At 34.1% G+C, this 24103-nt stretch overlaps 1 protein-coding gene across 1 annotated transcript; it reads right to left on the reverse strand.

Annotated features, from left to right (window-relative positions):
- Window positions 1-2519: 2519 nt before the first annotated feature.
- Window positions 2520-21647, reverse strand: LOC146138807 (ras association domain-containing protein 8-like). Its single transcript, XM_083393430.1, is given in 11 exon segments — window positions 2520-6787; window positions 7428-7553; window positions 7776-7879; window positions 15380-15450; window positions 16402-16502; window positions 16977-17076; window positions 18561-19204; window positions 19334-19425; window positions 20124-20233; window positions 20795-20874; window positions 21448-21647. Coding segments are annotated over 11 exon segments (1638 nt in total). The 5' UTR covers window positions 21551-21647; the 3' UTR covers window positions 2520-6680.
- Window positions 21648-24103: the final 2456 nt, after the last annotated feature.

A 24103-nucleotide genomic window follows, 5' to 3' on the forward strand; every position in this document is an offset into this window, starting at 1 on the left:
TAGACTTACAATACGCTAAAGCACATATTTGTCATAAGGTGTTATATTGGCTTCCAAAACAAACTCTTTTGCCTTTTACCAACCAGCTATGCAATACTTTTGAAGCGCATGGTTAGCAAATTGACTGGTATTGGCCTATCGCGGTAACCTTTTGGTCAATTGTACAACTTGTAATTTAGTCTTATGCGATTTATATTTAACTCAATAACGTATTCACCCGGACAAAACTCATAGTCACTAGTCGTAAAAAATTAAAAAACAAAAATAGTTAACATAAGTATGTGAAGTTAAATTATTCAATTTCACACAGAAAGATTGTCATAGTTGAGAGAAAAATCTGGTCAACAAGTAATAGTCAGCTGCAAAAAATACCGGTGGTTTGATTTGTAAAATTGCATAATAATATAAGAAATAATTTTTTTTTACAACACTCCTTGTGAATTTAAAAAAACGCTTGTTTAAATGGCGCGTGAGCCCTTAAGATTTGCCATAAAAGGATTCTAAAATTTTTTCCACAGAAAAAACTCCCAACAATATACTGACATGACTAAATTAGACCTAAGTTCTTGCAAGCAGACTTGATCAATTAGATTAGATACTTCTAGTTTTCTAATTTAACGAAGTAGAGCGAAATGCGGCTAATTCTAATCTAATCTGTCAATTGCTTATGTGTTCTAATTCTAATCAAATTCGCATTTTAACAAAAAATCTATTTTATCCAACGGCGTTTTTTATCAGTCGAAACAAAGAACTTGAATTGGTGGGGCAACGACGTAATGCGAGTCTGAAAAGCATACGCTGTGCTAAAACGTATAAAAATTATCACAGGAATATTTTCCATTTACATTGCCCTGAGAAAAAATTGCGATTTAAAGTAAATTAAGCGGAATTCGAGTTTAAATCCAAATTAATAATTTATTTTTTTTTTAAGTCAGTAATTCTAATTCTAAAATCATTCAAGAAACGTAAACGATCTAATTCTAAATCTAATCTAATCTAGAAAAAATGAAATGCTCTAATTTTAGTTTCAAACTGCTTTTGAAAAAGGTAAAATAAATCAAGTTGCCCAATTCTGCATTCGAAGCAAATTTTACCAACTTGTGGGCTGTGCAAGTAGTGCTTGCTTGAATTTCATTCACGGAATACGAATGCGATTGAAACAATTTCACAAATGCAATACAAAAAGCGCCCGACTCTACGATAAGCGCCAAAATTATATTAATACAACCAGTCATGTTTCCTCTTAACGTTAGTCACTACAGTTGAGCGTTTGATTTGATGCAATAGAAAAAATGTGCTTGCCGTTTGCGATTGAATTTGTTCGACAAATTTTTGGAATGGATTGGTCAAAACAAAATTTTCGACTTTAATTGGCAAACTATTTTAATGAAATCCTAAATCTATCGCATTAATATTCTGTAACACTCTCGAACTCAAATCAAATGCATTGCTAATATTATTGCTGACCACCGCACCAAAGTAAATTATCAATTTTTAGAAATAGAGTGGCGAAGTTCGAAAACAACAAATTGTTAACAACTTTTCACAACCATTTTACTGTTTTTGTGAAGAACAACCTAGGAAATTGTACAGCGTGTATGCTAGAAAAGTGATTCGCAATGTTGGCTATGCGAAAACAGTGATTTTTTCTCAATAAAAAAGCTTCTGTCTTACGCCGAGAGGTACGTTGTATAATAATCATGTTCATAACTATTAACTATGCTGCACTGAATACGCGATATTGGAAATCACCTTTCCCTTTGCTAGTAATTTAAGACAGACAAAATAAAAAGATCTTTTAAGATATGTATATATATATTTATATAAATACATTATAGTAAAATATTTTAATAGCGTCTGGCCTGAATTGCTAGCTTTGCTAGAATATTCTGCTGTTGTTCTTAACTAGATATACTTTTATGATTATTGAAAAGTGTTTTTCAAGTTTGCATTGGATCGATAAAATAAAAAACGTCTATTGTAAACAGGGACGACCGATAATATGGGATCGGAGCCGATACCCGATGCAAAGTGGTTGTATCGCTAATCGTCCGATACTAGGGTGGTATCGGTGCCGCCACGATACTAAACTAACATCGGAATTTTAGCTTTTTTCTATTCAACGCAGTATTTCTATTTCAGAAGTTAAATATATCAAAACATGACAAAAAACATGGATAACAACGGGTGGCAACTAAAGTTTGTGACGCTAAAGCAAATTTAGGTTTAATAATCTGCAAAAAAGTAGATTTTTTCAGTTTCAATTTTATCTATTGTGCTTGTATAAGCATAGTTATGACGTAATTTCGTATCGAATCGTAATACTTTTATCCAAAATATCAGGTATTGAAATAAACTGTAATACTTAGGACATCCCTAATGGTAATTGATATTAGTGCCAAATAACCCTTTAATCAAGTAAATAAGAATGAAACAAGCCGGTATAGGGCATAGGCTCCGATATTATCGAAAACCGGTATATACGTATAAATCTGAAAGTTATTTTTTCCACAAAAATCCAAGGTGTATCCAACAACTTTATTCACAGATCGTGTAAAGAAAGTAGCGAAACAAAAACGAATGCGCGGGTACACACTGCGTTCAAAATAACACGGGAAAAAGTAATACTGATGTGGCGAGATTAAGATCAAGCGGTTGGTGCTGAAAAGCGGAATCCGTGGACAATGTGTCATGGGTAAAAAGCGGAATCTAGCGGATACGTGGAGTTGTCTGAAAAGCTTTTTGTACCTTAATGTGATTAAGGGCGAAGGAAAATCACGGAATTTTGCGGATTTTTGTGTGAATCAGATTTTAGGTTATGCACATTTTGCAGGTTTATTACAGAAGTGTAAAAAACTTTAGAATGATAAAATATTGTTTCTTTATCAGTAAAAACACAAAATTCATGTGTTTTTTTTCTTCTGAAAATAAAGAATACTACTAATCGTTCAATATTAACAAATATCAAATTTTCTCGATTATTTCTGCATAAATAAATCAAACTATATCAGTGAAACAATGTAAATAACATTATAAACGCATTTATTTTTGACACGCATATAAGCTTAGCCGACGTTGGGCTAGTATATCACCTATACATCACGGTAAATATATGACAAAGCATTTGCCAAATAACACAGGGAGCTCGGGGTAAAATACAACTTCTAGCAGCGGGATTTCAGAAAATAAAAGGCATGTTGTTCACAATCAACATGTATGTTTATCAAATCAAAAGTTTGGCATTTAGGGTAATTGGAATATTTTAACGCTATCTCCGTGGTTTAAACTTTTTAAAGCATCGTTCATTGAGAGAAAATTTATAGAAATTAAAAATTTAGAAAATATAACGCGTGTTGTTCAATATAATCAGCGGACAAACATGCATGTTTCTAAAACTATTTTCAATTTTTAAAATCAAAACAGTTTTAATTTCAATTCTTGGAAAATTTTAAACGATTGCTCGTGGTTTTAACATTAAAGTGTCGTTAATTAAGAGAAAATTTGGAAAAATTTAAAAAAGCTAAGAGGCTGATATTATTTTTCTGCTATAATGGTAATCACCAAAAGCGTCGTATTTGCGATTAAAATAATTTTTGCGTTTTTTTCGATTTTGTTCATCTATGTTTTTATTAAGTTGTTCGTATGACGCTTTGCAGAATATCTGTCACTTTGCGTCAAAACGTCAACGCTAATCAAGGCAGACAGATCGATGCCAGACCTCAGTGTGGTGGTGATGTCATTGGTGATAATGTAACAGCGTTACGTAACCAAACTAGACCTTGGTGCGTTACCAGAGAACAGAGTTCATGGAAAATCGAGGAAAGTTTGATAAGAATAATTTTGGGATTTGGTAAGCAGTTAGGGACGCCAAATTTTTTTTTTTAATTTTCTACTTGTTGCTTAAAATCGAAGATTAAAATGTAGAAAAATGTAATGCTGTTGCGAAATTCGAAACATTGTGTTTATAATCATAAACCCGGGTTATGTATGTTGCAGCGAATTCACCCACAAACGTAGAAAATTGGTTTCACCTGGTCTTCAAACGCACCGCAGATGTAAATGGTCAAGAAAAAGACAAAAAATACTCACAAAAAAGCAAAATGACTTTCAAAATAAATCACAAAGCCGAACGTTGCGACACAAATCCTTTTAAAACGAATCAAAAGTCGACACAATTATAATTTTTTAAATCAAGAAAAAATAAACAACTTCTAAAAAACGTCAATCTAAACAGCGATCCGTGCGCACGGTTGCGTCATTTACGTGCAACGTCATCAGACGGAAGTGACGCAACAATGGTTATGACGCCATTGGGACGTAAGGCACATTTGGAGATCACAATGCGAGCGAATGTGGGAATGAAATCGGGTATTTTTTGATCGAATGAAAAAATTGGAGCGCGTGTTGCAACAATAGGAATTTACACTTACGAATTAAAGATGTTGATTTTTTGCTTATAAATATATAACTTCGTTGTTCGAGTTGCACAAACGGAGAAAAACAACTTATCTAAATAAATGTGGTGCTACTTTTCAAATTATATAGTTACATTTTGCAGTAGGACATTAAATTTAAAAAATGTTTTTTGTGTATGATGAGAAACCTGTCTATAAGCGCAGGTAATCGAAATATAAATGTCGATTTTTTGCTTATAAATATATCAAACGTACATGTTTCTAAAATCGAAATATTTTTAGGTTTGGCATTTATGGTACGTGAATTTTTTTAAAGCTTTTTAACTTTTAAAGCATCGTTAATTGGGAGAAAATTTAGGGAAATTAAAAATTTAGAAAATAAAAGGCATGTTGTTCAACATAATGTAATCCAATAAAAAATATAGATGTTATTTATAAATATATATATTTGTTGTTAGAGTTGCACAAACATAGAAAACCAACTTTTCGAAATGTCGTACCACTTTTAAATTATATGGTTACATTTTGAGCAGTTAGAAAGGTTACAAAAACAACAATAAGACATCAAATTGAAATTTAACTGTTTTTTTGTGTATGATGAGAAACCCGTCGTTAAAGTTTTACGTAAACATGATTAAAAGTAGCTCATGATGTTATTTTCAGTCTGTTGACAACAAACAGCCTACACAAATAAATTACGTTTGTGTACGTAGAGTTCCAGCATTTAATTTGTTAGATTATTTCGAAATTTGAAAAAAATAGGGCTGTGTGACAAAAAAATATTATACGAATTTTAAGTTGGAAGGCCAGACGGCATTAATAATGAAAACTTCAAACCTATTGGACAAAAACACTTAAAATAAAAAAAAACTTTTATCTAACTGGAAGTTTATTTAAAAAATTATCTTTCACCTTCCTTAATTTTAGCGCTAACATACTTACAAATTCACTTCTTGAGAAAAAAGTTGAAAAGTTACAAGTATGCCATGTCGAAGTCACTTTGCACGGCAACTTTTCAAAGTGGAGCGGTTATTTTGATGTTTTTATAAACTTGTAAGCAAAAGCGCAAAACCCTTGTACAGACAGCGGCATCAGCAACACACAATAAAAAACAGTTGCTTTTTTAGGAGCGGGAACGTTTGGAACAATGCAACAACAAAATTTTAGCAATTTGACGCAATTTCGTAACTTACACAGCAAAAAGCACCCACTTATATAACACCACATATATGAATTCAAATAAATAACTTCGGTGTGTATAACCTTTGTGAGTAAAACAGCACCTGGCGTAGATATTACTGTACGGTCTATGAACTACCTTTAGTTCAATTTAGGGATGGCCGATACCCGATGCCAAGTATCGGTTACCGTTCGATTCTAGGATGGTATCGTTGGCGATTAATCGACGAAATTTGACGATAAAACGTAAAGTTTTTTATTTTGTTACCGCCCTACACCCTCTACTGTTACATCGTGTCGGCTTGCACGGCTGGCGGTTGCGTCATCAGTGACGTCACTACAGAGCGGACCTGCGAGGAGGCGCCGTTGTTTGTAGCGCAGCCCTATTTAGGTGAGTGACAGCTTGCTTGTTCGGATTAGTTTTACAGATTTTCGCATTCAAAACATTCAGTTTTAACTCTTATTAGAGGTTCATTCATTTTTAAGAGCAATTCTTAAACTTTTTGAACCAGGTTTTCAAAAAAGTTTTAAGTAAAATTTCTGAGAAGATATCACCAATACAAAAGAAAATTTTGGCCCTTAACCTTTAACACTCATTTCAATGCAATCTTTGTCAATTCGGTCAATTTTGTTAGTGGGTCATATTGATGACGTCATCTGGTTCCAAATCGGGTCGCGATATTTTTGCGCAGAATATCGGTATCGGAATAAACTGCCAAGTATCGGAATTGTCTAGGTTCATATTTGTGTCGTTACTTCGAACCGATAAAAAAAAAGATTAAGTATTTTTATAACACCATGAGAAAGATGCAAAAAGATCAAGGTTCACCGAACGTATATAGAAGCATAAAATAAAAGCACAATGTTACTTTTTTGAGGAATAACAAGAACGTACAAACAAGTAAATGGCCTTTGAGCAACAAAACGCTTCTTTTCAGTCACTAAAACTATAGAAGAAAAAAACACAATTCGATAATAATGATGATTGGCAAACATAGAATGCATACTTCTCTTACGGTTTGAGATTGGCCTGGTTCTGCGCGGCAGTACAAAATCGCTTTGTACACACGTCATTTATCCTGTGGGCTAGACCCAAACCCCTCCCGAATCGCTCGACGTACCCACGATGGGCTGGGGCCGGTGGGAATTCCCCTTGGGGGGCAGGTAGAAGGAATCTACGTCTCTTGGGGATGCTGTGGAAAGGTTAAAATATAAGCGTTACGATTTTACGGTAATTGGGAAAGTATATTACTCTACACTCTACAGCAGGGGCGGGCAACATACGGCCCATTTAGCCGCCATTATGCGACATAACATGCACGATTTGGCAGTACTTAATCCGGCCCACCAAGTACTTCATTTTCCCATATCTGGCCCGCCAACCGGAGAAGTTGCCCACCCCTGCTCTGCAGCCATAGGCGCCGAACTTTCAAAATTTCAGGGCTTTTTTCTAACCAGTGCAAATACGATTAATATTCATATAAGTAATGTGAAAGCTCTTAGATAACAACTATTGTTGCTGTTGCACATTATAACTGTAACAAGCCATTTAGCATAATAGCGTAACTTTCTTACAGCGCCTTCGGGCTTCAAAAGTTTCCATTAAAATGGGCAAAAAAACGAAAAAAAATTAAACTTACCCAAATTAAAATAAATAGTTTTGGGGTTACGATTGACAACAAATTCCCTACCAGAAATTCAGGGCGACATGATCTGCCGTACCCCCTTTTAAAACATTTTCGTTTGACCTGCAGTTACCTCTTTCCATGTGATCTGCAGTTACCCCTTTTCATGTGACCTATAGTTACCCTTAATCGTGTGACCCACAGTTACCTTTTTCGACGTCTTCGGGCGGTAGAACGGTGACCTTTGACCCGGTTTGTCTGATGAACTGCTGGAGGTTGACCTGACGTAGTTCACGGTTGAGTGCTTCCAGGTGGGACTTCTTGTCGTTTGATTCTGCGTCAAAAGTAAAAGCTGGAAACGGAACAAGTAGCAAACACCTACACCTCTGGAGCATAATGGCTGTAGGTTGTAGCAAGACGTAATAAGAATTTCAAAGCCCATACAGAAGTAGCTAGCATTTTGAACGTTTGGAATACCTCTTGATTCATTGTCAACCATATCGTTTATTTATTTTCAACTATATGAAACAGCAAGTTAAATTACGTTACCACTCACCTTCTTCCGTCCTTGCAATCCTGCCTTCCACAGTTCTCAGTTCTTGCGTTATCCTGTTCACTTCCGAGGTTCGACGTTCGATGTCGCTCTGGGTTTCAAGTTGCCTAAAAAAGTAAAACAAAAAAGCGTTTCTTTAAAAGCAGTATTTCTCAACCTTTTTTAACGAAGACTCAAATACTAAGCGAAGGTATAAAAGCAAACTCTCTTCAGTGGAATTTTTGTAAACGTAAAGTGGGTAAAGCACAAAAAAGATCAGTGATTCTCAACCTTATATGGCTACTGAACCCCTCAAAAATAATAAATAGATTTCCGGCACCTTGACTGGAGTTTTGGCCGAGTATTTTACTGAAATGCCACTATAAATGCAACTGGAATCAAAAGCATGTAGGAAAATGTCATTTGAGATAATGGACTCTAATCGTAGACAAACAGTTGTATCAAGAAGTTTACCATTAAGCAAAAATCAGATTCTTAAACCTAATGGCACCCTTGAGCATTAAAAATGGCACATCAGGGCGCCGCGGAACCCCTGTTGAGGACCACTGAAATAAACAACAGCATAAATAGAGCAGCTTTGTGCCTGTCTAACGATTACGTTACTGGATCCAAGCATGGCAACCGAATTAAATATTTAACAAGTATAAAACGGTTTGCGTTGAATAATGTAAGGGTGGGCTGTTGGAATACTGAAAACGACGAACAGGATGCTAGGTTATGCCATATAGAGTTGTCCGATACTATCGGCTCATAGCCAAGTGGTAATATCGGTACTTGTCCGATACTAGGGTGGTAACGCTGCCGATCCAATAACAACTTAAAACAGGAATTTTGGGGTTTCTATCACTAAAGGTAAAATTCAGAAAAAATATGACATTTAAAACAGAATATAAATAGGCTTCTTGGCGCAAAATCTAATTTCATCCTAATAGCCTGAAAATCGTTTCACTACACTTGGCAATAATTATTTTTTTTCTTATTTAATCATAGTAATGACGTCATTTGGTATGGGATCAAATCGCGATAGTTTTGCTAAAATATCGGCTATGGTCATCGGAATAAATATTAGTATCACAATCGCTGTAATATGAACCTAAAACAAAACATAAAAGATTGACCAAACAAACCAAGATAGGGGTTTTGTTTTAAAAGAATTTATCTCTATAGCAGTGGTTCCCACTTTTGACATTTAGCTTCTGTTTTTCAAGCACGTTGCCTAAATTTACATTGGTTAATCGATACTAAAAAATGAAATGAAATCACCTTGCTACCAGTTCCAGCTATAGATTTTAGTTTATAGGTAGATTTAATGAGTACAACGCAGAACGTAACTTAAGGCAAACGAAATTAGAACAATACAATTGCGTTGAATATAACCGAAAGCTTCTTGCGTACTTCATGAAAGCCTTATATCACAGAACAAAATAGATGGGGTTTTTGTTTTGTTTTGGTTCTCAACAAACACACTTGCGTGGAATATAACTGAGAGCTTCATACGCACCCCTGAAAGTATTTATTTCACAGGTAGAAAAACTGCTTTAGTGGATAAAGCCGTAGCCTTAATGTCACAAGAAGATAAGGTACGTACACCTAAAGGTCACATATCATGTTGGCCTTATCAAACGACATCGTGTGTTATGCGCATGACGCGAAAGGGGCCGACCAAATCATAGTTGCTTTTAACGGTAAGGGCAGCTATCATATTGACTTTGGCAAGGCGTAGGTCACTTTGATTTGCGCCATTTATGTAAACACGACGAAATAGGCTACTTTACGCGGTCACTTTATAAAGAATCGGCCTACGTTTATTCACAGGTTGTTTAGCCGTGCAAAAATGCCACTGATTAAAGTACAGAAGCGACTTCTGTTTTGTATTTTTCGTAAACTCTGTTCTTTGGAAAAATGATTTCTGTGTTTCAAATTATACACCAAGACTTCAATAAGGCCTTCATGGAACCCTAAAATTAGTCTACGTACCCCTAAAGAGTCACGGCCTCAGTTTATAAAGCCCTGTCCTAATTTATTATGTAGTAAGAATATCAAAGTCCATACAGAAGTAGGTAGAATTTTGAGAACATTTCGAAAAACTATTTATTCATTTTCAACATCTTCAAACGTTGAAAATGAATAAAGAGTTATTCCAAACGTTCAAAATGGTACCTACTTTGTATGGCTTTGATATTCTTACTACGCCTGTTCCTATGTATTAGGTTAATAAAGGAGCCCGGTGCCATAAAGTGTTTATATATGTTACTGGTTTAATGTTAGCAATGGCGCTTACAATCTTACAGCAACAGGTGTAATACATGGCTAGATTCCACAGGGAATACACTTTGCGCCTGGTTAAGCGCAACTGGCCTTACACATCCGCAAGAATAACTACTCTACCCCATGAGCATCATGTCAGATATGAACTTTTTTTGAGAAAGATTTAAGGTATGCCATCATGAGCAGATATACCTTTTAGTGCATAAGTTTAAAGGAAAAAAAATACCGACATGAACAAAATGTAGGTATAAACCAAGGGGTTTTAAATTGGTTGGATGAAGTGAGCTATCGCTTAAAGCTGACACAAATAGACAGAAATTGACTATTTAGGATTCTTGAAATTGTTCGTTTAAGTTACTAGAATAGTTAAATCACTGCGGAATAGCAAATAAAAAGATATTTACCGAAAATACTTTGTTTAAAAATATTGGTTGACAAGAAAAAAGTAAAAAAGGGAAAGTTACATTAGGAAACAACCAAACAAATAAATATGATGAGGATTAATAAAATGGTTGTTTACCGTTATATTAAAAAGCAAAAACAAACATTGAAAACACCTAAGCATACGCACTGAGGAGATTTTCAAAATTTAAATAAAAAACAAAATAAATACAAGGTCGACATAATTCAAAATTGTACCGAGCTTCTTTTTGGCGACAGGCATAGACAACCAGGACCTCTTAATGACCATGTGTAAAGCTTTAATAAGAGGTTACCTATACGGCGCAAAACAAAGCTACCAACAAGCCACAGTGCCGATAGTTAATCGGCAATTAGACTCCCGTTTAAAGAGCGACCAGCCTTCTTAAGGAATTGGCAACCTGCACTTAGCCTTCCACTCCGATAATTAAGGCCTGTGTCGGCATGGGCGAGGTCATGGATGTAGGACTATGTTATGTCGCTTGCACATGGATAAAAAAGAGGTATTTTAAAGCAGCCACTTTGAGACAGACTTACTTGTACTGATTTTACAAATATGATTTTTACGATTTTTTTAATTTCTGTGTTTTTGTGGGACTTTTTGGGGCAGTTTCTGCATTTTTTGTGCCTTTTACGTTTTTACGCTTATTTACGCTAAGTTTAATTCTTTTATATGTAATTTTGAGCTATTTAAACTTTTTTCACGCTGTTTTACGTTATTTAGATTGGCTGTTTTTCCATTTTTTTTATTTTTTTATTTGAAATTTAGCCGACTAATCTACATCAACTTGTAATATTTGGGGGCAATTGATAAATGGCCTTTTAACGGAACCGACCAATTGCTATATTTACTGCGACGCAAAAGAACCCAAAATAAACCCATATATTTCTCTGTGCTTTATAAAGAGTCAGTATTGCGTGGCCAAAAAGATGCCGGCCGCTATTCTAAATGACATTTGCACCAACCTGGCAGGGCACATTAGATCACAGTCGTAAAGGCACATTAGATTGGCTGCCTTAGCCTTATTAAAGATCAAGTCTGGGAACTGCAAACTGGCCCTCAAAAAAGGCCACGCGTGATATAAAAGGGTTCCCACGCAATTTATAAAAAAGATTAAGGACATTCGTAAAATTTAACAAAAATTGTATGTTTTTTAAGACTTGATATTGGATAGCTGTAGCTTGACGTATTTAAAATAAAATTCGAAAGTAAAACGGTATAAATGCCATGGTCAACACAAATCAAAAAACGTTTCACTAGTGATCATAAGGGCCCCTTCAAAACGCAAACTTAAGCTGAACATAAAATAAAATAAAGACTTTGAAAAGCACGTAAGATTTTTCTAAGATTTTTCATTGCGTAAATCAATTCAAAGACTTTTAAAAACACACAAGGTTTCTCTAATAATTTTTAATAAGTGAATCAATTCAAAGACTTTGAAAAAACGTAAGGTTTTTTTTAAGACTTTTTTACATGTAGATCAATTCAAAGCATTTATTGGCAACGCTGTATAAGCGGCGTATAACCTCGTGTGCATTCAAGCATTTGAATTAGCGGATCAAATAATCCGAGCATACAGAAGCCGATTAATTGCCGGCTCATACGGGATGGCACCGCGCGCTGTGGGCGTAAGAAGCCCGGGAATGTTGTTTGTTCGGCGATAAACGAGCCGCTTGTTACGTCACAGACGCAACGCCGGGCGAGGTTTTCTCGAAAACGTTTTGCTTTTGTTGGAAAGAGTTTACAGTAAATAAATCGGCCGTATAGCTACAGGGCTAGTGACAATTAAAAATTGAAAGACTTACAAAAAAAATGTAAAGCCTCACAAAGAACTAAAATTAGATCGCTTAACATTTTTGTATTAATACCTTAGAAAAACAAAACAGTGAAAATGCCATGGTTAACAAAATATAGTTAAAATTTTTTTTCGTAAATCGATTTTTTTCTAATATACACAAGGGTCTTTCCGCACAAATACAGAGTCCGGTAAAGAAAAGTCCACTAGCTTTGAAGTGGAGATTTTTGAACCGGCCTGTCACATCAATGAAATGGGAGAGGCGGTTATAACTTTTAGCGCGTGCGTATTACTTAGCGTCTTAGCGGGCGCGTCACTTAAGTAAGACGATTATTATCGTCCAATAGAACTCACACAAACTAAAACTCTAGAAGCAAAGGCGAATGTGAAATGACCGTCTCGCCAGACTTTATAAATGGATTTTTTTAGCGTTTTTTTTAACGGTTTAGAAATGAAATTTCGTTATTCAACAAACTAAAAATTCGCATAAAAAAAACGATAAAAATTGGGTCAAACTTTGAACTAGATTTACAGTTGATCCTTTTAAATTAAGTTCACATTTATTTAAGAAGAATTGCATTCATTTATATACAAGAACGTTGAAAGATCTATACATCCAAATCCTTCAGTTTCGTGCTTTTATATTTGATCCAATCAAGTTTAATTCAAAATCAAATTAGAAAAAAAATTGATTTTATGTTAAGGACGTGGTTATTATTAAGATTCGTACCAGCAAATTGGTAGCTTTTTCATGCATAATTCGCCCATATAAAGAATCTCGTTCCGGCTCAACTATTACACAATACAATTAGATATAACAGGATTTACAATGAGATAGGACAACAACTTTTAGCGCGTGCGTATTACTTAGCGTCTTAGCGGGCGCGTCACTTAAGTAAGACGATTATTATTGTCCAATAGAACTCACACAGGCTGAAGCTCTAAAAGCATACGATCATGAAATGACTGCCTTGCAAGACTTCATAAACGGATTTTTTTTTTCAGCGTTTTTAAAAAGGTTTAAAAAATTAAATTGGTGATGTTCAGTTTTAACAAACCCAATTCACAAAACAACGACAACAATTGGGTTGAACTTAGAACTAGATTTACAGTTAATTCTTTTAGGAAAGTTCACAATTGTATTAGAAGAATTGCATTTACTTATCTAAAAGAACGATGATTTTAAAAAATCTGCATATCTATATTCTCGCGTTTCGTGCTTCATAGTTGACCCCATTAGGTTTAATTCACAATCAAATCAAATCAATTTATAAAAAAAAATCGATTTTATGTTAAGGTGCTTAACATTTAGATTCATACCCGCAAATTGGTAAGCTAATTCATGTATAATTTGCCTATATTAAAAAAAAACTCGTTCTGGTTAAAATATTACACAATACAATAAGAATGCCAATAAACTAACTTTATACTTTAGTCACACAAAATATAAACTACAGAAGGGTGGTCTGGCAATGCTAGGATTGTAACTTTATATAAAGGACTTTCATTAGAAGTCAACATTTATTTTGCAAGGGTAAAGGTGATTTCAAAATTGACACATTAAGTGCAATGTGCAACATAAATATAAACTAGTAAGAATATCATTTTTAACATTTCAAATTAATCTTTATTTATTTTCAACAAAAAAAACATAACCAATAATAAAGATATAGTTGAAACGTTCCTATTTTTGTATGGGCTTTGATATTCTTACTACAAACTCCAAACATTATGCCCAAAATATAATATAGATGGGCAATATACAAGTTATTATAGATGTGCAATATTACAAGTAATTCTGAGAATAAAATAAGAAGAATAAAACAGTTTTTAATGTAGTTTTCAGGTCGAGATTAAAAGAGACTAAATATAGGGCACACTGACATTTTACAAATTCCATTTGAATCAATGACCAGAATTGTCTAGTTGTCGAAATATAATGTAAACTTTGCAACTACAAACAAATACACTTCACGTGTCAATATCGGTGCTTTTCTGTTTTAACGCTTCCACAGACAAACACCAGCCGTCACCGAGCTGTTACGTCACAAGTGGACGACAGAGCCCTTTATGCCCACACAAGTGGCGATAATTTATAACCTTGACTGACGTCTCGCCAAATCGTAAACTAGACGCACACGTTACAATTTTGCGTCGATGATGGAAAAAATAAATGTTTCTGGGTACAAGGTCACAACACTATAAAGGTGGTGTGATTTAAAAACACAACAATGATGTTTATTTGACAAGTTATTGGAAATAATACTGTTTTTTTCATTACAATAAAAAAGCTCAGTTTTGGTATACTGGTAATTATACTTTAAGTTCTTTGCCTTTTGAGGTAAAAACTAAAAACTTTTTCTTGAAAAAACTAAATCGATTAACCGAAAATGGTTACAGCTCAAATCCCATTCAATCTTAGGTTTTTATTTGGGACAAAATAAATTTAAACAATTTTTGGCAAAAATGAGAAAAATGGGAAAACTATGTTTTGTAAAACACAAATTTTGCATCACCTTTGGTTTGTTACCTCAGTGAAATCACTTTCTTATTTCCGACAGTTGTAGTGATACAAGTTATTTGAACTGGATAAAAACGGAGTTCAAACGGTTTAAAGCAAACACTGTAGCATTCATAAGCAAACACCGCAAACACATAAAGCCTAATATGTAATTTTCAAGTTCTGAGCACACGCCTAGTAATAAAACAATGTCAAATGTCAGTAGTGAAACAATGTCAGAGTTCTTTCATGCTAATACTAAATTAAGTAGTAAGAATACTAAAGCCCATACAGAAGTAGGTATCATTTCAAACCTTTTAAATAACTCTTGATTCATTTTCAAGATGTTGCCCGGAAGTAAGAAAAATTAAAAAAATAGAACGTTTATCGATATTTTTTGGTTTCTAATCAAATGTTGGCTATTCGGGGCAAATACGGCCTTTATTTTGAGGCTAAAATCTTTTTGGGAAAAAAAAATTCAAAATTAGCTTGAAGAAATTGAACAAAGAGTTATATTCAAGATGTTCAAAATTAAACCTACATCGGTATGGGCTTTAAATCTGTGATATTCTTACTATGTCTTACTACAACCCCCATTCATTATGCTCCAAAATTAAATAAACTACTGCACTTACTTGTTTTTTGCTGTAAATCTTCTTTCTTGTTGCTTTCTTTTCTCCTCTCTTGCAATTTCCTGGAAAATGAAACACTTAACGTTAAATTTGGCTGATAAAATATTGTCATTTTTTTTTATCTTAGGACCTGTGCTTGTCCCAACACTGTCAGTTGTTAATATTATCCTATAAGATACAAAAAAGAGGCTCTTAAAAAGACCTGTTGAAAAACACAAACAACTGCTGACACAAATGGTTCTATCAAATAAGACAAATGGTTTAGAAAACAAAGTAAAATATACTAAGAATCATTCAATATAAAAAACATTAAAATGGTATCGGTGTTGAATATGTTCCGAGATAATTTAAGCATTTTAAGCTTGAGAGCATTTTCTAAAAAATTTTCTAAGAAAAAGTAGATAACAATAAAGAGACAAGACAAATGTTATTTGGCTTTATAACCTAGGAGCATTATCTACATTTCAATTTTTCTTAATTTTGCCTTATTAACGATGTTAATATCGTGTTTCATTATTATCGGCATCAACTGGACGTGAATTAGTAGACATTGCAATTTACGTAAACAAAAACGATTATAACTGATCAAAGTAAGCCGGAGCGGTCAGGAACGACGTTCCCCTAAAATAATAAGAAATTCTGGAAATTGATACAGGCCAAATAAAACTCAAACTTGTAATGAAAACGCAGGCGACTTTTTATAGTTACAGCTTCCAATGCTAAAAAATTAGAAAAAAAAAGTCCCACATCATTCCAGTAAACCAATCATCAGGCAGGTAAGCATTTAACATTGAAAACATTGTATTTACTGACAGTGTGGCGTTTTTAAAAAGGCTGGTATTGTAAATTTGTATTCTCGTTATTGTAAATTTGTATAATAATTTTTTACTGGTTTAAAAACACATCCATTCACAAAATCAACCTTTTTCCACGTTTAAAACTTTTTCCAAGAGTCTAACTGCCATCTTTTCATAAATAGGAAGCAATACAAGGTTTGTATGTGCTTGAATTACCTCGTTGAGGAAAGCCAGCTTCCGTTCCATTTCTGCGATTTGTTGGTTGACAGAATCGATCTCCGCTTGCATTTTGTTGCTTCGCGAATGGAGCTGGGAATCTGGAAAAAATTAAAAATTAATGTCAAGGGCAAACAGGTCGGGTAAATTGACATCTTCTTAATAAGGACGTTTGATAAGCACTTGTGTCATAATCAGCTAATGTGGATTATTTTATTTTTATTAAACAATTTGATTTTGCATTTTTTACTTTTTTGTGTGTTAATGAAAAATAGAAACTTTGTTTTTTTTTGTATGATGATAAAATTATGTATTGCAGGAAAATAAATTCAACTAAAGTGAACAATTTTCGGCAAAACTGCTGAAGAATTAAAAAATACAAAAACAGGTCAAAACAGTCTATATAAACAATTTGAAAAAGGCGAGTATTTTCTTATGTTTAAAGCAATGGATTTAATGGAATATGGTGGTTACTCTACAATCCTAAATTACATCGTGGAGGCTTGAGTATATTACTTTCCTATATTTGACCAAGTTACACAATAACTATATTTCACCACTCAAGGCAACAGTACTTTGATCTTCTTGTTGCAAGAGAAGGTTCTCCAAAGATCCCTCGTTCTCAACATCGACTTCGTTTTGCTTGATTTTTGCCTCCAGCATCTCAATTTCCTTCTGAGGGTTGAAAAATCAACATTTTTAGTGGAAAATTAACACAGTTAGTTATTATTTTGAAAGAAATGCTGAAGGCTTTTTTAGTTACAAGCAAAACTACTTACACAAAGCCCATACAAAATTAAGCCCAATATTTTGTAACAATGAAAAGGTTTCAAGATGTAGGTTAGGAATGAATCCAAAATTGTAAGCGCATTTTGGAGCATAATTGCTGGAGGTTGTAGTAAGACATAAAACGAATTAAAGCCCATACTGAAGTAGGTTGAATTCCAAGACATTTTAAATAAGTATTATGATAATGGCTGGATGTTATAGAACTTTAGACATTGAACAAATAGTAAAGCTGTTATGTCAAATCAAGCCCAAACCTTGATGGTTTTTGATATATATATATTGTTTGCACTCCCACGCACAACAATATAGGGTAATTGCAACTTTGAAAACAGTCAATTGGATAATGAGATATACAAAGTAAACACATTTCTATTTTGCTAACCTATCCTATTGGTTACACTATGGGTTGACCTATATTCCACAATTTTACAATGTATTGTATAAATTTTACTGCCACTGCAAATTGCACTGCTCATAATAGTTCTGAACTAATGCCAATTGCAAAATCAATAATGCAATACAATAGGCAACACAACTCAAGCCTTTAATGTAAAGTTTACAGACTGTCAACACGGCAAAGTACGGACACATTATGACACAACTAACATTAAAGCAAAAGAGGCTATTTTTACTTTAAAATAATAAACAAGTTTTTCATTCTTCATATTATTTTAAAAAAATAATAAAAAGCATTTAGGTATTTCTGATTAAAAAAACAAATTTCAGCAGTTTCTATTTATTTCACCTATGATTTGCAGCTAATATTCATAAAATTTAAGGCAATTATTTTTTTTACACTTTATAGTCAATCCTTGCATACAAAGGTGCTATATTTTAAAAATATTTGCAAGAAAAATTATAATTGTGCGACCAATCATGTATGTGGTAACTTATTTTTAAATAAAGCTAATTTAAAAAAAGAAAAATAATTCAACTTCAGGATGTTTGCTATAATAGCTTGGGTTTTACAAACAATTTTTCTTTTATTCACATTACCAACTAAACATTTTGCCTTTGTTTGATTTTTCAACTACTCCACAGCTGACTCAAACGTCTTTCTCACCCATTGCTGCTTTGGCCATATTGTGTATGCATGTATTCTCTGAATATATATTATGGGACTATACTTTTCAGGTTGAATAGAAAATAAAAAAATACATTGAAAAGATGTAGTAAGAACATAAAAGCCAATACAGAAGTATGTGAGATTTTTGGTAAGTTTGAATTAATAAAACGTAATATAGGCAAAACGTATAAATTATAATACCCACTTTTGTATAGGCTTTGATATTCTTCTACATCTTACTACAACCTCCAACCATTCTACTCCAAACATTGAAAAGAGTTTCAAGCGCAAAAACCCAACAGACCTGTGCAGAAGCTGACGACTTGACCTTACTCTCCATCGTTTCCTCAAACTTCTCCATTTCTTCGGTGATGGTCTTCAAGGTTTGCGCTTGTTCCTGGATGTGCTTGTGCTGCTCAAGTACGAGACGGGTAAAGTCCTCCCTCGCCTTAATTGCATCCGAAGACTTTGAGGAGTTTTTGCTCGAAGAGGAGGTCATGGCCATGGCCGACTCGGGACGAGTTTTCACTGGAGAATTGTTGCTACTGGAGCTGTTCGTCCGCCGGTGATGGAAGCGATCGGGTGTTTTGCTGCGGAAAAGTGCCGACTGCGCCGGCGGTTTTGCTCTCATTTCGCCGGCGGGGCTGCCGTTTGATTTGCTCGCGTCGCTTCGAAAACTTGGAGGCATCAGAGCCTTTTTTTTGCCACTGCCCGGTTGTTGTTCGTCCTGACGGAAGATCGGAGGGATCAGGGTGTCTTTTTTTACTTTGGTGGGGCTGGGGAGGGGTTGGGGCTTGGGTGGGTCCACGTTCGAGCTTGTGTTGTTACGTAGTGGGGGAGGAATGAGGGCTTTCTTTATGGCCGGTTTGTCCTTGACATTGTTTTCGCCGATGCTTCTTTCGGCCGGGTTTATTGAGTTGGCTTTCATGCCAATGTCGTTCGCCATGTCTGAAATAATAAGAGCGTTTGCTTTGAAAACTGTAAATACATTTTTTTTTTTTTAACAAAAATTCTTTAAAAAAATGCAACAGCACAAAATAGTCATTCGCCATGTCTGAAATATAAAGTATATCTTACTTGAAATGGTTAAAGATTTCCGCTTTGGTTCTTTCCTGTTTAAAAGGGCGTCGTTCTTTTGTCGATGTTTTAGCTGCGGAGGCAGACTTTGCCTTGAAAAAAGAATATCTCAGTTAAAAGTGGCATAACTCGAAGACACGGTTAGATATTAAACTTTATTTATATATATATATATATATATATATATATATATATATATAAAGAGTTGGGTACAACTCAGCTATAAACTTTAAAATTCTACCTCACACCAACATTGCCAGCAATTTGTGAATTTATTCTTATTAAAGGTAGACTGATGATATACCGGTTATGCTAGAAACAAACAAACGCTAAAATTTTGAGTTTGCATATGTCATCTACTTTCATTTTACATTTTAGTCACCCAGTGTTACGAGAGAGAATAGAATATGATTTTGTTGATTTAACAAAGATTGTGATTGTTTTGGTTTTACAGGGTCCTGAATTATAACAAGTAAATAAACCAAAATAATTGTTCTATTGTTAAATACATAATGAATGTTACCCAATAAAAATTGAATTATGTTATTGACATATATATATATATAGAATATATATAAATCGGTTATCAGTATAAATCCAAAAAAGAAATTCTGTTGTGAAGCCCATCATCCATATGGACAGGGAAGGCATGTCAGCTGATTTAAAAATTAACATAAACACTTTGGTTTTAGATCCAAACTTTTAGGAGGCCTCTTCATGCATTTAAAAACTTTTACCCATGTTGTGGCAGCTATTGCCAGTGCTGTTATAATACCAATACGGGATTTACCTGTAAGCGTTTTGAGTGATTACGCCATCTGAACCACTGATACTACTAGCTCCGGTCCTTCGCAAAATAAATTGCACCTCGTGGCTATTGTCACCCATCTTGGCAAGAATCTAAAGTTTGTGTCAAAATATAGATATATATATACAGATAAAGGCTGTTCTAGTGATAGTTATAAAGACTTTTCTTGTTAAATAGCTTTTCGGCTTTTACTAGACACATGTGTAAACATTACCTATCCTTCTGCAAAACAAAAGCAATAAAGACTTAGGTTTGCACAGGCAGGGTTGCCACACAGTTATATGAAACAAATTCAAAGATTGTTCAAAGAAAATTTACAGCCTTTTAAATGCCTAAAATTATATCGCTCAAAGTTTTTTTGAAAAAAATTTGAAAACAAACAGTATATGTAATATAAATGCTATTGATCAACACAATAAAAAATAGTTAAAAAATGTTGTAAAACAGGTATTACTTAACACATAACTTTAAGCTGCATACAACATTTAATTCTAAGACTTTTCAATATGTAACTCATTTCAAAGACTTTGCGGCAACCCTGACATGACATACGAGAAACAGCTTATGAAGGACTTGATAGGATTAGAGTTATAACAAGAGCTGTAGTAATGTTCTATTGGTAGTTTAGTTTGCTCAGTAGTGTTTGACAATACCTGAAGTGGCTTCTCCGAAGGTGGAAGCATCTTTTCAATGCTCTTTCTTTGCTCAACCAAGGTGTACCTCCCTGTGCGACCTGAATTATTCAATTATTTATTAATTTAAGCTATCATAGTTTTAACATCAGTCTCCAATATACAACAATTTTCAATAAAATTTATATTTTAGTTTAAATGTGGTTCAAATCTAGTTTTTGAAATTGCAGTAAAATACTAGTTTAAACAATTTCAAGGAAAGGTCTACAAAACATATATCAGCCAAACCCAATCTTAAATGATACACTAATCACATTATTATTTAAACATCTACAAATTACAATATCTATATATCAAATATGCCAAAAGTTTAAAAAAAGTATGGCACATGCAACCAAAGCATAACAAACAATAATAAAAGTATATTGTTGGGCACTCAAAAATTGGGCGCTCTTTCACTATTGTACGTGAAAAGTCATGCAAAATAAAAAATAATAATACTGCATACCACAACGCATATTGTTTGGGTTAGCGTTTGGGTGAGGGTGGGTCAAGTAATATTATGTTTATTATTAATAATAACTTGACCCACTCAACCAAACGCTAACCCGCACCCTAACCCTAACAATATGCGAACCTTTCAGACTTAAAACAATATAATTTCACCAAAGTACCTGTTGCTTGTGCCAAAGCAATGACCACTTCTTGGACTGTGGTCTGTTCCGTAATTCCGCAAACAACCCGCTGTATTCCGTCCACCCAGACCTTTAACTCCATGACTAGATTGTTTTAGTCCAAAATCGGCTTTGTGTACAAGATAAAGAAAAGCACCAACGCCGTAAAAAATAAATTTTATCTTCTCTTTTCGACAGGTTTTTGCAGATTCATGACTAAAGAAAATAAAACTAAAATAACAGCTAAAAAGAAACATAGAAATGACAAACTAAAAATATGATTTATAAATATACACTTTTCCTCTTTGTTTTGATAAAATTGAATGATAACATTGAATCAACCAAAACTAATATAAGCACCAAAACAACAATATTTGGCCGGTCTAAAATCCTACAACATTTATTTTTATCAATGAATCAATGAAAAGTCAAAAGTATGTTTAACCGAACTTAAAAAAAGAGTACTTTGAAATTTTTCATTTTTTGTTGTTTACTTTTGAAAATATTTAGCGTAACGGTAAGAGCGAAATTCGCCACTTATTCTATAATAAAGGTTACCAAAAACCTTACAATAGACTAAAATTAGTCACAGTACCTGTTACACCTGTCACCAAGCTCGCAAATATACAAAAAGCGACGTTTTGGTCTTTAAATTTGACTCAAATCGCATCTAAAGGGCGGAGTAACGTTTACAACTTTCTCTTGGTGTGAATGCCTTCAGGCGATTTGCTTATTTTGTGGACAAAATTCCACCACGGCATAGAAATCTTAACCCGCGCGGAGATTTCTATTGGCCGCCATTTGAATTTTTTATGCGAATTTTGCCGACCACATTTTAGCAAAAATATTAGGCTACATTAAACTGCCTATAGTTTAACTTTAAGGTATGTTGTAATTAACGGCAAACGTGAATAATATTACAGAGCTAAAAAAGTGATTTACGTATTTAAGAAGTGGTTGTTGCTTTTATAGTAGCCACTTCGTCATATTGTGTTTACACAGAGAATTTTTGTTTTTAATCGATGTGTCGTAACGGAAAATTTTCAGTAAAAATCTATGGCCTAAATTCTTTGCAATCCTTTAAATGTTTGCGTTACTCCTTGCAGCCAATGTGCAAACGATAAGCGGAAAGTTTTCGGTAAAATTCCGTTACGTAGATTTCTTGCAACCACATTCTAATGTTTGCGATATCCCTGCAGCGAATTTGCAAAAATTCAAATTGCTGACACCAATTTTTATGCGTCAAGGTATTTACATCCGTTTTTTTGTATATGTTTCAAAACACCGCGGTCTGAACATTAGTCGGTTTCCCCGGTAGTGTGATTTTCAAACTGTTGACATTTAACTGGAGTCAGAAGCTGTTTCGCAATCGCATTTTGACGTAAAAATTGTATGTTTCGCGTCAGAAATAAGTGTGAAAAAGGCTTGAGACCACGCCTTGTTATCACGTGATATTTTGTTAAGTATTATAAGAATTAATGACGTAAATCTTTCTTTGTTCGCAGAAATTTTCTTAACTGATTCTCGTCTATAAATAGCGTGTTCAATCAATATAAAATGGAAGGCTTTTACAGCTTTCACTCAGACAGCAAATTCGAGTGCTTTTGTGACTGAAGACAGCAAAAATTGACTGTTCATGTGTGGGGATGTGGGTCGGGATTAATGAGTCTTCATTTATATAATTGCCAAGATGAATCGACCACACTCCTACAAGATTTGAGATGGCCTGTCTTCGTGAGGCCATTCAGGTCCAATTCTTTTCTTTAGTTCAGATACATGAACAGTCAATTTTTGCTGTCTTCAGTCAAAGCTGTAAAAGCCTCTCTTTGGTTCAGTCACAAAAGCACTCAAGTTTGCTGTCTGAGTAGAAGCTATAAAAGCCTCTATCTCTCTCTCTCCTTTTTTTTTCATATTGATTGAACACGCTATTTATAGACGAGAATCAGTTAAGAAAATTTCTGCGATAAAGAAAGATTTACGTCATCAATTCTTATAATACTTAACAAAATATCACGTGATAACAAGGCGTGGTCTAAACCTTTTTCTCTCGACTCTTATAGACGGAAATAATATTTTTGTCCAAATATGGCTTGAACAAAAGCGCTTCGATCTACATTGTGACGTAACTGGCGTTCGATTCTAAAATAATGGATTGTTGACAATAAGGCGAATTTCAAAACAAAGCGCTCACATTAAACGGATATACGTAACATCACATACAGCTCTGACGCATAAAAATTGGTGTAACAAGGCATTCGTTGCAAACTCTAGCAAGAGATATCGGCAATCGAATTTAAACAAAAACTTTCATGACGCAACATTAAGGCGATAAAACAAAGAATTAATTTGATGTGCTGACGTGTTGCGACACATGTATCTGAACTAAAGGAAGAATTGGACCTGAATGGCCTCACGAAGACAGGCCATCTCAAATCTTGTAGGAGTGTGGTCGATTCATCTTGGCAAATATATAAATGAAGACTCATTAATCGGACCCATACTCCCTCACTTTTCAATGTAAATACATCAAGATTCTTAACTGGTTTAGCAAACATCGTTGACCAGAATAATTGACTTATTTTATTTGTGACTTACGAAAATGTATTGGCGAATTGTAATACAAAATACTCGTTTACCTAATATGTTTTCTTTCTTT

The sequence above is a fragment of the Ascidiella aspersa genome, chromosome 7 (assembly GCF_963924565.1).
Source record: "Ascidiella aspersa chromosome 7, kaAscAspe10.2, whole genome shotgun sequence".
NCBI classification, from domain to species: Eukaryota; Metazoa; Chordata; class Ascidiacea; order Phlebobranchia; family Ascidiidae; genus Ascidiella; species Ascidiella aspersa.